Source organism: Vigna angularis, chromosome 5 (assembly GCF_016808095.1).
Source record: "Vigna angularis cultivar LongXiaoDou No.4 chromosome 5, ASM1680809v1, whole genome shotgun sequence".
Lineage (NCBI taxonomy): Eukaryota > Viridiplantae > Streptophyta > Magnoliopsida > Fabales > Fabaceae > Vigna > Vigna angularis.
This window is the reverse complement of record NC_068974.1, coordinates 5,601,801-5,616,501: the sequence shown is the minus strand read 5'-3', so window position 1 is coordinate 5,616,501 and position 14,701 is coordinate 5,601,801. Positions and strand designations below refer to the sequence as shown.

Genomic DNA, 14,701 nt, shown 5'->3' with positions numbered 1-14,701 from the left:
ATAAAATCGAAGTGGTAGAAGCACTAATATTGAAGTTTTCTCTGAATTTTATATTTTACAAGTTTAAATCTAAGCCATATGAATGCTCCATTAATGCAGAGAGAGAAAAAGAAAGATTGTTGAGGATAGTGGGGGAGGTGTAGGGTATTTTTGGAATAAAAGAAAATAGTAGGGAGGTGTAGAGTATTTTTGGAATAAAAGAAAACAATGGGGAGATGTAGAAGCACTTGGGGTGGTGGAGGGAGCAACACCCAATTGTGATTGATGGGTCGGTAATTAGTATTATTGAACTGATAATCTAACATTGAGTGTTTCATCCTACACCTCCAAGATCTCATCCTCCACCTCCCAAAATTTCACTTTTAACCTTTTGACATCTCATCCTACACCTCCAACTTTTTCAAAACTTTCATTTTTAACTTAAATAAATATTTTTTCATTTTCTTTTCTTAAACCTACACCAGCTTAATAATAATTTAATTTAATTTAAAATTTAAATATTATTTAAAATAATTTTGTATTTTAATAATTATTAAAATGTAATTTATATTATAATAATAGTTATATTAAAAACATAAAAATAAAATAATAAAAATAAAAATAATAATAATAATAATAAATAATAATAATAAATTTGATTTAATATATTCAAATATATTAAATTATAATAGAATATTAAAATAAATTAAATAATTATTAAAATTTAAATAAAAATGAAAATTTTAAAAAACTTATTTATATATTAAAATCTGTAAAATATGTTAATACTTTTGCTTTTATTTAAAATTTAACAAATATTAAACTAAATAAAAATTATAATATTACATATTATATTTTATATTTTAATAATTAATAAAATATGATTTATATTTTTAAAATAATTCTATTAAGAAAGTTAAAAAATAATAACTAAGAATAAAAATGAAAATAAAAATAATACCTAAAATCATATTTAATATATTTAAATATATTAAATTATATTAAAATATTAAATTAAATTTAATAATTATTAAAATTTAAAAAAAATAAAATTTTGAAAAATTTGTTAATCGGATATACATATCCGATAAGTTATGAATAGGATAATAAAAAATGGTTTTTAAAATTTTATTTTATATATAAATTTTAATAATTATTTAATTTAATTTAATATTTTAATATAATTAAGTATATTTAAATATTTTATTTAATATAATTTTATTTTTTATTTGATAAATAATTGTTTTAAAATTTTATTTTTATTTAAATTTTATTTTTTATTTAAATTTTAATTATTATTTAATTTAATTTAATATTTTAATATAATTTAATATATTTGAATATATTAAATATTTATTTAATATAATTTTATTTTTATTGTTATTATTTTTATTGTTATTATTTTTATTTTAATTATTTTATTTTTATATTTTTAATATAAGTATTATTATAACATAAATCATATTTTAATAATTATTAAAATATAAAATTATACTAAATAATATTTGAATTTTAAATTTAGTTATTATTAAGGTGGTGTAGAGTCTTTTTTAACAAGAAAAATAAAAATATATTTATTAAAGTTAAAAATAATTTTTTTTATAAAGTTAGAGGTGTAGGATAATGACGAGATTTTGAGAAGGTTAAAAGTGGAATTTTTGGAGGTGCAGGATGAAATCTTGGAGGTGTAGGATGAAACACTCTCTAACATTTAGCAAAATAATAACAGAATAATTGAAGATATTAAGGGTGTTGCTCCCTCCACCACCACACCTTTCTCCCTCCACCTCCCCTTTACTATTTTGTCCCTCAATAAAATTTTATTTTTAGGGTTATTATTTTTTAATTTTACCCATTCACAACCTATTTCACTAATAACCTATTATAGTTCCGTAGATGAGTAAAATACTTTTCTTTCATTTTAACATTATATTTCTTCCTCTCTTTCTTTCGTCGTTGTGAGATACTACAAGTTGCAAAGGTTGGTGGTGGTGGAAAGAATTATCAAGCAGTCTCCCTCTCGTGGTGCAGTGTCGCTCTCGTGGTGCAATGCGTGGAGTGGTGCAGTGCGTGTCGTGCTTCCTCGTATTCGAATAAACCTTGAAATAAAACCCTAAAATAAAAAACGTAACCTTTAAAGGGAGGTGACATCTTCAACGGATGTCAACATCCGTTTAAGGTAAAATGGACATCCGTTTTACCTTAAACGGATGTTGACATCCGTTGAAGATGTCACCTCCGTTTAAAGGTTACATTTTTTATTTCAGGGTTTGTTTTATTAGGGGACATCCGTTGAAGGATGTCACCTCCGTTGATGTATACTTCCTCACGCTGGCTGATGCTCTAGACGCTCCTTGATGTTCCTCCACACCACGGCGGTGACGCTCCTTCACACCACGGCGGCAATGGAAGCTTTCAAACCAAAAAAAAAAAAAACTGGGAAGAAAAAGGAATGGAAGTGCTGGAGGTGGGGAGGTGAAACGGAAATGGGGAAAGGGGAAGAGAGTTTCGTGGGTGGGTGTTGGGAAAGTAAAATTAGGGTTTCAAATTATTTAAAATAGGGTAAAAGTAAAAATCTTTTTAACTTAAGGATATAATTGTATTTAAAATAATGTGGGGAGGTGAAGGAAGTATAGGGTGGTGGTGGAGGGAGCAACACCCAGATATTAATTGCGAAATAAGGAAGAGTGTTGCTCCCTCCACCACCACCAAATACTCATGCACCTCCCCAAAAAAATTTTAATTACAAAAGTACCATTTTTTACTCCAATCTTATTTTTTTTTAAACCCTAAATCTACCTCATTTTCACTCTCCAGTGCACCCCCACCCCAACTCTCACTTTCTATCTTTGAGTTTCTAGATCTGTTTCTTTCCATCCCCAACTCTCACTTTCTTTCTTTCTCCTCCACTTCCCAACCCATTTTCTCCATTCACAATCCATATGAGGAAGAAGATTTTCAGGTTTCAAAGGGATCTAGAGATGAAGCAGAAAGTTTTCAACCACCTTCTTTTCCAGAACTTGAATTGAAAATTAAGGAATCCATTAAGTCCCTTAGGGTGCAGTCTTTCCCAAGCTTAATTGAATGAGTACTTGCACTGTATTGCCCTTGAAATTATAAAGCAACATGAAAGTTAAAGTTTGTATAATTTAAATTTGTTGCACTCTACAAGTGGATGGATAGTGTATTTAATATCTGAATTCTATAAAATTAAAAAGCGTATGTAGGATTACCATCTTTTCACCCACCTGAAACGAAGCCTCCTCTACTGCGATAAGCACCACCACAAACACCGAGTTCTACCACCACTGGTTCCTTACACTACTTGTAACCTCCTACCAAGCACAACCTAGAACCAAGACACACACACTCACAGCACCACCACACTCACACAGAGGACAATGAAATAGTTAGAGAGGAAGAAGAGAGGGAGAGTTGATTTCCGTGTGCAAGTTGGGGTGTGGGGATGCATTCTTACAAGGAAAGACCCTTAATATTTCATTAATGAAAGTAGGTGGATGTGGGTAAAAATTTACTACAGTAAATAAATATTACTAAAGGGGCAAAAGAGGTATGGAGAGGTGTAGGGAGCATTTGGTAGTGGTGGAGGGAGCAACACTCAAAAAGGAAACAAGTTCTAAGCAACAAACCGAGAAAAAAGGTAAGCTAGTTTTATTGGATTCGTTATAATTTAAGGTCCATCACACAACCTATAAATAAAGGACTAAACCGCAAAGGTACATAACAAAATTATGAATATACAACCTCTATTAAATATTATCATTATTCTCACGCCAGTCATTGACTTAAACGTTAGAGTGCCTTTAGCAGGTACTCTTCCTGGATCGGACTTGAAGGACTTGGAGTAGGAGATTCAAATATCAAACTACAAGAAAGCAAAGACGAAAAAATTAGTCTCTCAGCCCTTCACAAATACATACAGAAACAAAAAAGTTGAAGTAAACAAATATTAAAAAGTAGTAAAATACCCTATTTTGTCCCCAGTTTCGCTCGCAAATGTCAAATTAGTCTATCTTTAAAAAAATACGTCAATTACGTCCTCACTTAATAAATTTTGCATCAATGAAATCCCTTCCGTTAAATCCGTACAAACGGCGTTAATTATTTTGCATCAAGATAATTAACACCGTTTGTACGGATTTAACGGAAGGGATTTAATTGATGCAAATTTTACTAAGTAAGGACGTAATTGACGTATTTTTTAAAGGATGGACTAATTTGACATTTTTGAGCGAAACTTGGAGAAAATAGAGTATTAAGCCTATTAAAAAGTAGTAAAATAAAAGGTGAAATTATTTATCATTAACGTAAACTCTCTCGTTAAGAAAATAAAATCAAATACATATATATTTATAAAAAAGTTATAATTTAAACCCTACCACAATATATTTTTACAATAAATACAAAATATTCTATGAAAATTCTAAATCTATCCATCATAATAAATTATTCTAAACCTTTCCATCATAATAAATAAATGACGCGATAACACTTTTATCATAAATTTTCTAAATCCATTGATGCAATGATAATTTTTTTTATGTCTGATTGTGGTACTTTTCTTTCACCTTTTATTTGCTTTCGTCTTCTTTCATAGTCTCATAATCCTAGGTTCGAGCTTACATTGAGCATTGGTTTTAAGATGCTCAATATTTGTGCTAGATATTGCTAAGTAGATTTTCGTTTCTACTGGTTTGTATTCTAATTTATTATTTCAAAGTTCTGTCCAACCATATATGTATATATATATATATATATATATATATATATATATATATATATATATATATATATATATATATAATACAACATCACTAAAATGTTAAAATAATATTTTTATAAATTTTTGTTCATTATTTCATATTCAATTTTCTTATTTATGGTTAATATATTCAATAAATTAAATTAAATGACTTTAATATGGTACTTTTTACTGGTAATGCATATTTTATCTTATTATATAATGACATATTGTCCTGTTTTTCTTTTTGTGCGAAGGATTCGAAGTGATCTTCACAGAGCGCCACCTCATAAACACTGTATTACTACGAAATTCCAGTATAAAAATACAAATGTATGTATGTCATTACTAATATCTAAAATATTTATTATATTTATGTTATTAGGTATTTATGGTGAGATTTATTTAAGCATTTTTTTTTCTATTTACTGATTGAATTAAATAATTTACCAACAATAACTTCATATATTAGCTTACAATTATCTACTATAAAAATATCTAGACTTTAATCTGATAAATGATTGAGTATATAAATATATTTTTATTGAATAGATAAATTTTTAAATTCATTGGGAAAAATTGAAAAGATAATTAGTTAGTTGATTAAAAAAGAGTGTAAAAATTTGACTTTTTTTTTATTGTAGTGGAAGTGATCCTCATCTCCTCCCTCACCATACAAATGTTTCACTACCAGAAACGGATGATTCAAAAGTGTTAAAGTATGTTATTAATAACTTAAATATAAATTTTATATAAAAGAATATTACTAATCCCTTTTAATAGGATTCGAAGTCACTTAATTCTCCACCACCAACTCAAAGTCTGAAGGAGGATTCAAGCCCTTTCAATTTCAAAGTGAATATAAGAAAATTTTTAAGTTGTTAATAACTCAAATATTAGTTCTTATAAGAAATTTTTAATTTTTCTAATAGAAAAAAAATTCACATCAACACAAGCATGGAATAATCTATCAATTTCATAAGAGAAAAATATACATCACTAATAATTCAAATATCAATTACATGTTAAAAAGAAAATTACTAACCATTTTTAATATAAGAGTCAAGCCACCTGCTTAAATTTAGAAAAATGTGTTAAAAAAATTTAGATTTCCTGATTAAGGCATGTTGTTAATAACTTAAGCATCATATTTTATAATAACTTATTTATTATAAAATTAATTAGTAGAATTCATTCGATTTATACCCTTGATGTATATTTTTTAATTTATTTCTTACAATAATTACATGCGTAAGCTTTATATATATATATATATATATATATACTTCTTTATTTGTTTACTTTATTTTTTTATCTTTCTATTTACACGCATACTTGTGGATGATATATTTTGCATGAGAATCACTTTTATAAGTGAAAAGTATATACTATATCATAAGAAATTTAAGAGAGAATAAAAATACTAACGAATTTACATAGATTGTTCAGGACTCAGAATCTTCTTCAAGTTACTTAAAGATGGTTACATGGAAAATGATACTATGTTAATTCACGGCGAACTTGCAATGATATTATGTTTCACTGTGAACTTTAAGAGAAATATTGGTTAGAATTTATTATTGACAGATGACAATTAATAAGCAATAAACCCTAAACCCTTAGAATAATAAAGTGGAAGCGTACCTAAATTAGACATTGGGATCAATGATAGAATAACCTGAGTTGGTCTTTGATCTTTCCTATGTAGAGCACCTTTAGTTTCCTCTGGATTTTCTCTTCTGATGGGATAAAGAGAAAGAAACACGTATAATACGATGTGCTCACAGACCATGTGACGGTTAATATTATTTAGTTTCAATAATTATAATTTGGCCCCTTCAAAGACCAAATATTCTTTATAAAGTTGGCTAATAAAATATAATGACCCTAACACATTTAATAATTGTTTTATATATATATATATATATATATATATATATATATATATATATATATATATATATAAGTGACCCAAATTGCTAACAATGTTAGCTTATGTTACACTCTTTTACCACTATAGTGTTGCTTATGATTGAAAGAAATAAAAAGGTGTTTTAACACCATTATATGTATTTTTTATCTCTTTCTTTAACTTACATAGTAGAGTGTGAGATGTTGATATTTGAATTTATTTCAATAAAAGGTTATGGTAGAAATTAGTGTGGAACTTATTGGACAATATGCTTTGAGATCTGGGAGCTTAAAAGACAACATGAAGAAGACAACGTGGGATGAGTTTCTTGGAACCTTGAGACTACAAGAAGAGCATCCCACAAGATAAAACCCAAAAGGACACATCAACCTCATCAAATTGAGATCTCAAAGCAAATGTCAAGGTTTCCCCTATTATATGAAAGAAAGTTATAACTCTTAGGTTTTGTTCACTTGAATGGATTTGGAGGAGAGTGATTGAATGAATTTGAAAATAAATTTTGTTATTGTTTATTTGAGTGGATTTGGAGGTAGGTGAGAGTGGATTTGGAAGTAAATTTTTTTAATCTGTCACATCAATCAAATCCTACACTAATTCTCATAAACGTTGCTTCCAAATTCACTCTTACTTACCTCCAAATTTACTCAAATAAACAACAAAAAAAATTATCTTCAAATCCACTCAATCACTCTCTCCCAAATCCATTCAAGTGAACAAAGGGTTAAAGTTCTAAAAGAAATGAAGTTGAAGTATCTGAGGTTGAGTTTGATTACCTAAATGATGAGAAAATATCTCTGATGTCCCAAAATTTTAAGGAGATGTTTAAACGTAGAGGTCAAGAAAAAAAAAAGGTTTCCTCCTATGAAGGGGGAATATTTGTACCATCTAAATAAATATGAAGCTTTCGAATAAAATATCGTCTTCTTTGAGTGCAAGAAGTTGGGGCATATATGAGATTTGAGTGTTTGAAATTGAAAAATAAGTCAAGATTCAAGAAGATTTTGATGACTACATAGAAAGTGTAACACCCTTTGAAAGATGCAACTAAATTCTCATAAAAACACAATTAAAGTCTTATAAAAATAACGCAAAACAACACAGTTGTATCACACAACCATTCATGTTACCTTTCATCTCACAAAATAATGCAAAACAAGATATAACAACAACTAATGCAACCATAAGTGACTTCAACTCCATGTAATAGGTTTCCATTACAACTCTTATATGTAGCATACGCAACAAATGCTTATAACTAGAGCCATAACTCTTCTTACTCCTTATTAGTCTTACGATAAAGTCCACTTCCCCCTATTCTCTAAGAGTCATACAAATGTAGTTCATTACCCACTATTATCCAAGAGTGTCTTACAACAAACACTAGTGTAGTAAAGAGAAATGACATCGGTTATTTTTGCTTATACGCAATGGTTCATAAACCGAGGTATATACATGCAAGGGAAAAAAGGTAGGGTTTTTGCCTCGGCTCTGAACCGAGGTAGTATGTGGGGGCCTTTTGCCTTATTTGGTTTCGAATCGAGGGTAGATGTTCTTTTTTTTGTCTTAAGAAAATGAGATTTTTTTGCCTATTCAAAATCTCTTTTTTCTTTTCTTTATCTGCAATGGGAAAAATTTTAAGTTTAGCATATTCAAATGCATTGTTTCCCACTTCCACGCCACACCAACTACTTCACCATCTTTTTTAACTATTAGTAATGTAATGAAATCAAAATAAAATGTAATGAAATCAAAATGCTAACATATCAAATAATATTCATCACATTAACATAATAGAATGTAATGAAATGAAAGTGCTAGTGTAATTTTCATAATTTATATTAAATCAAACAATAAAGAGAAACAGACCGTGGTTTTCCAAATAGCCAAAGGCGGCGACGAACGGTCGAAGGCGATGACAGACATCCAGTGGGGGCGAAGAACGACCGGTGGCGACAATGAACAACACATTTCGCGGGAGAAATGGAGGCAACGTTCGCGCGACAGAAATGGAGCCAACAAAGATGGAGATCATACTAGGCACTTTGCGTGAGACAAATTGAGGCCACGAACCAGCAACTTCGCTTGAGAGAGAGAATGGTTGCGCGAGGAAGAAGAAGGAAACATGGATTCTTGTGCAAGGAAGAAGAAGGAATAATAAGTTAATTTTTTTTACGTTTCTGAGAAGTTAAATATCGAAAGAGATATTGCCTTAGTTCTTTACTTAACTGAAGCAAAGGACAACTTACCGCCTCAGTTATTAATGAAATCGATGCCTAAAACTCTTTTCACATTAGAATTGTCAAGTTGTGGACAGGACATACTATCTCGGTTATGTGTAAAACCGAGGGAGTAGGTCCTTTTCAAAAAGTTGTCAGGCCAAAAGCCTGTTTTGCATAGTAGGTGGAATTTTGCAATGTTTTAGGCCTCGGTTGCTAATAACTGAGGTAATATAAGTTTTCTTCCTCGGTTTCCCTTGAACCGAGGCGTATAAGTTAGTCGAAACTATGAAAATGCTACCACATTTTGATAGGCTTCAGTTTCTTCTAAACTAAAGCCTATTGTGCGAGTTAAAATGGAGTTTCTGCACTAGTGGGAGTACATTGATTCCCCTTCCCACTACTCTCCCAAAGAATCTCACATGTGAAGTTTACCACAAGTAGAACTACATGTTTTCCAAAGAGAGTTACAAACAAATACCACTCCTCACTACTCTCCAAGAAAGTCTTACAAGCGGAATCAACACTCAATTTCATCCTTAAAGAATAATATAGTGCGACTTTTTTTGATGAATCACCCCACATATCCACAATTCCAATAAACACATTTTCATTTCATCCGATCACAACAAATAAAATTCACTCTAATTTATATTCATAAAAATATAATTCATCACCCAAAACACTTTTCAAGTGACACCCAACACCCTTAAACTCATGCCTAGTTGTACAAACACAACAACACAAAATAAAATAAGAAAACATTGGTTAGAGATCGTGTAGTACCCTTGACCTATTGGCTAACACTCTCAAACAAATCCCAACAACCAAAAGAGCTGCCTAATGCCCCTCTATTGGCACTCAATGCCTCAAAAATAAAAAGTTTAACAACCAACACCAGTGGTCATACCTTGTGCCCAATAGTTTAAAGAGAATAATTACACTAACTTAGTACCCAACGACACCAACCCTACATTAGGCGATTCCAAAGTGACTAAACTTGAATTTGTCAAACCATTTGTCAATGGAATTTAGTGACAAATTTATCTATCAGTAATGTCCCATACTGAGTTATGGAATTTATTGAAGAATATATTCCTCGATAATTATCGACGAATATATCCTTCGATAATTATCAACTGATACCACCCCTTATAATTATCGAGTGCTATATCCATAGATAATTATCGATGACGATATTCGTTAGTGAATGATACTGATAGTACTTTTATCGATGGATTTTTACTTGTCGGTAATCCATCGAAAAATAATCATTATTCACGAAATATTTATGATTTTAACAGTAAATGTTGTCGATAATTTTTTTTGTAATGAGAGGGGCTAGTTTATACAAGTGGAATAAATGCTCGATTTTAGGAAACAGCTACAACCATTACTTTCATTAAGTGACAAGAAGATCGATAAAAAATTGCACAATAAAAAAAATGATCCATGATCCAAGGAACGGACTACAAGGTCGCGGTTTTACCAATATACTCCTCTAAACGAAACCTCAAGTAAAAATTCTAGAAAAAGAACTTAATACTAAGTTGATATCTACTTCTAGAACGAAGCGAATTAACTCCACCAAATATCCACGGGAATAAACATATCTATACCATTGAAACCTATTGTTTTCATAAATCTAATTACTGATAGTACTTTTATCGATCAATTTTTGTTCGTCGGTGATCTGTCGAAAAATAATTCTATTGACGATTTTTTGTTTTGTATTTGACAATAAATGTTGTCAGTAAATCCAATTTGTTTTTTTAGTGAGAACAATCCAATTTATGCAAGTGGAATAAATGCTCAATTTTAGAAAACATAAGTCTCGTCAAGTGACAAGAAGGCTGATAAAAAGTCGCACAGCAAAGTAAATAATATGATCCAAGGAACTGACTAAAAGGCTACGATTTCACCAATATACTCTCCTCTAGACGAAACCCTGAGTGAAAATTCTAGAAAAAACACTTAATGCTAAGTTGATGTCCACTCCCATAAGGAAGCCAACACCTCCAAACAGCAACGGAAATACGCATATCTATACTAACGAAACCTAAACTTTCTTACCACATTTGTTTTTGTTTTTCATAAATCTACTTATAAGAAATTTTCATTATTTTTTAATAAAAAAACTTGTAAAATTATTGTTCAAAAAGATTTTATATTGATGGTGGCTAGTGATAATTTTATATGGATATATTGATGGCTTTCTTTTAAGTGGTAGTTAAAAACTGACATTATATATATAAAGTCTGAACAATATATCACAAGATATGACTAATTTCTTTCAAATTAAAAGTTGAATTTCTTGTACGACACCTAAATATGAGAAGAACTTCTCAAACAGCTCAATAAAATCAATGTATTCACATTACATGTCTTTACAGTCAATGATTGTCATTCTTTGGTAAATAATTCAACACGTTGATATAAATTCAAACATGAGAAAAGAATGGAACTTGACTCATTAAAACTATGAAATAAAAATAAATAAAAAGAAGAATGTTTTGCAACTGTCTATTTAACTAAGGTACATAATGTTTTTCAGCTTGAAACTCCGTGTTCTCATAAACAAAATTTCCCTTTAAAATTTCTTGTTACATCATTTTGGCTGAGAAAAGTATGTTTAAATACACGAGTCAAATAAATAGTATTGAAACTTTTGTTGGTCATATAAAACAAAAAGAATGGGTGATGGAAGTAGTTATATGATCATAATGTAAACTCACTTATTTTCCAATTAGAATCATATGAAAAAGGACAAAAGGCTGAGACAAAAAGCTGAGACTAAGAAACAAAGACTTAGTTTTACAAATCACTCAGACTTTTGTCAACCAATACCACTTCCATTCTTTCATCTCTATAAATATCAGTTCATTTTTTCTTCACAATCACAGTTCTCCAAAAGAATCAGACTCAAACAACAACTTCACAACATTTTTCTGAGATGGCTTTCCATGAGGGTGTCAACATGTTTGTTCTATTCCTTCTTTCCTTAATGTTGCTGCATCATCTTTCTCCCATTTCTGTCATAAGGTAATACTGTTACTCATGTGTTTTTACTTTTTATATATCACTTCCTTCAAAAAAAACCCTAAATTTGTTTAAAGTATAAATGTTTTTTTATCAGCAATTGGGTTACCTCAACTCATTAAAATATAAATAGTTGAAGGATTTTGTTGATGGGGTTAAGAGATGTTAGAGTTTGAAGATACATTTTATTGTTATTAGGATTTTATTTATGTTTTAAAACAGTCTGATGATCATATTTTATATTTTTATTGAATTATTGTATTTACAATATTTTTTTATACAGTGCACAAAGTGATTCTGAAGCTCCGCCTCCACCGGATACCGAAACTCAGAACGAAATACAAAATTCCGATATAATAATTGAAACGTATGTTCTTACTTAAAACTTAATGACTTCATGTATAACTATTATTGTTTTTATTTTAGTCTTAGTTTCAAAAGTATCAACTATAAAAGAATACTTAGACTTCAAACAAATATATATAATTTATTGAATGTATAGTTTTTTAAATGTATTTAATAAAGATTAATTGAGTTTGGTGTGATAGAATGAATGAAAAGGAAGAGGATGAAAGAGAGAGAAAAACAAACGAAAGATAATTAATTAGAAGAGAAAAGAAGAGTGTCAAAATTATCGAATACTTTAATAGGGTTTAAAATGATTTTTACAATTTTTTATTTCCATCACCAACTTAATATCAAAAGAATGCATGTTAAGCAACTTTATTTGATTGAAGTATGTCGTCAATAACTAAAATATTCATTACATTTCAATAATAATAAAAAAAGTATGTTATATAGTAAGGCAAATATCACTTATATATTAATGATAAAAAACAAATTATTGACTCTTGTTTTAAATCTCTATTTTCATTTTCACTTTAACTCAAACTTAGAAAAATATGTCATGAAATATTAATATTAATGTTCAAAAATATGTAACTCAAAATATCAATTATTTATCGATGATATAAAATAAATAATTGTCTCTTTTTTCATAGGACTTCATCTCCTCCATCTCCATCTCCACCACCAACTCAAATTGGAAAAAGTGTTTCAAGCAACTCCAATCTCCAAGTGCAAAAGTAAGTTGCTAATAAGTCAAATATCCATTATTTATCAATGATATCAAACAAAGCAAAAGTACGTTACTAATAGCTCAAATATCAATAATGTATCAATGATATAAAACAAATTACTAACTATATTTCTCTCTATAGGACACCATCTCCTCCATCTCCATCCCCACCACGAACTCAAACTGAAAAAAGCGTTTTAAGCAACTCTAATATACAAGTGCAAAAGTAAGTTGCTAATAACTCAAATATCAATTTTGTATCAATGACATGAAACAAATTATTGTTTCTCTTTTCTAGGGCTCCATCTCCTGCATCTCCATCTACACCGCCAACTCAAACTGAAAAGAGCGTTTCAAGCAATTCTAATGTTCAATTGCAAAAGTATGTTGCTATTTATTTATTTATTTATTTATTTTTCGTCTCTCTCTTTCTATTTGTACAAGCATAATTGTTGTAGGTGATATATTTTGCATGAGAATAACTTTCACGTGAGGAGTAAATTTAGCAAATATTATAAGAAATTAAAAGAGAATAAAAATACTAACGAGTTTTTCATGGATTTTTCAGGACTCCATCTTCTTCAAATCTCTTAAACATGGTCACAAACAATGATATAAATCTTCACGATGAGCTTTAATTCAAGAGAATAATACAATGTTACAATATTGTACAATAATATAGCATTGCTTATTATTGAATTCTACAAGTAAAAATAAGTGTTAATTTTAACACCATTATAGGTATTTTTGACCAATTTTTTTTCTTTATCTTTTCGTTTACTTATAGTGTAATGTGAGATCGATTATTTTAATTTCTCTTAATGAAAAATTATTCTGGAAATTGATGTGGAGCTGGATTGTAATAAAATTTCTCTTGATGCTTAACCTTGTACTAAGGATTTTTTTTTGCATCATAGTATATTTTGTAAAGACTGATATCTGATTCCAAAATTATTCATTATTTATTGTAGAAATAAATTTGAGATTATATTTTAACACAGGTCATCAAATAATAAAATATAAGATCCAATATTATTTCCAATAACTTTCACATAGATAAACCATTGGACTTAAATGGTAAAAAGATTAATGAGAGGCATAAACATTAAACTATCTTATTTTCAATCTTCTTCGGTCTGACCTAGCATGGAGAATATGTATTGGAGTGTTCGTGATAATGTTAGGTTTAATGTTTGGAATGATTTATGGTCTTCTATTATATGTTCTTGTAAGTGTTTCTTATGTTGTTAGATTTCATTTTTCTGTCATTATATATTTCTTAAGTTCGAGGTAATTCTTTTTGGATTTTGCCTTTTTTTTTAAGTGAGATTTCCGAGTTGTAATACATACATTCAATTGACATTCTTTAATTGGATTATGAAAGATTTCGGGATTTTGAATAAAAAGGCTGGTAGAATTGGAGAAGCTAATTTGGTTTACTTCTATTCCTGTTGAAGATAGAATTTGAATTTAAATTATTGTTACGCTTGGTTAGAAACCATTTTTAATTTTATAAGTTGTTTTCTGTTTTATAAAGTTGTTTCCTAATTTTATGTATAAGCGGTTAACAGTGTTTATGTATTTGTACCTCATTTAAGAAGAAAAAATGAATGAAGAGAGTAGTAATTATTTCCGAAATTGTTTTAACATGGTATCAGATATTGTTTAATTCCGGGACCCCTGACTTCATTTCC

General features: G+C 29.1%; 1 protein-coding gene across 2 annotated transcripts; it reads left to right on the top strand.

Moving 5' to 3' along the window:
- Nucleotides 1-11,668: 11,668 nt before the first annotated feature.
- LOC108340175 (branchpoint-bridging protein) lies at nucleotides 11,669-13,760 on the top strand. 2 transcript variants are annotated; one of them, XM_017577391.2, is made up of 6 exons: nucleotides 11,677-11,932; nucleotides 12,213-12,296; nucleotides 12,931-13,014; nucleotides 13,150-13,233; nucleotides 13,306-13,389; nucleotides 13,576-13,756. In XM_017577391.2, the coding sequence occupies exons 1-6, from the start codon at nucleotides 11,844-11,846 to the stop codon at nucleotides 13,643-13,645; spliced, it is 495 nt and encodes a 164-aa protein (XP_017432880.1). In that variant the 5' UTR covers nucleotides 11,677-11,843; the 3' UTR covers nucleotides 13,646-13,756. The 2 variants fall into 2 exon arrangements, with proteins under 2 accessions (XP_052734263.1, XP_017432880.1); XM_052878303.1 differs by lacking the exon at nucleotides 13,150-13,233 and having other exon boundaries at nucleotides 11,669-11,932; nucleotides 13,576-13,760.
- The last annotated feature ends 941 nt before the right edge of the window (nucleotides 13,761-14,701 follow it).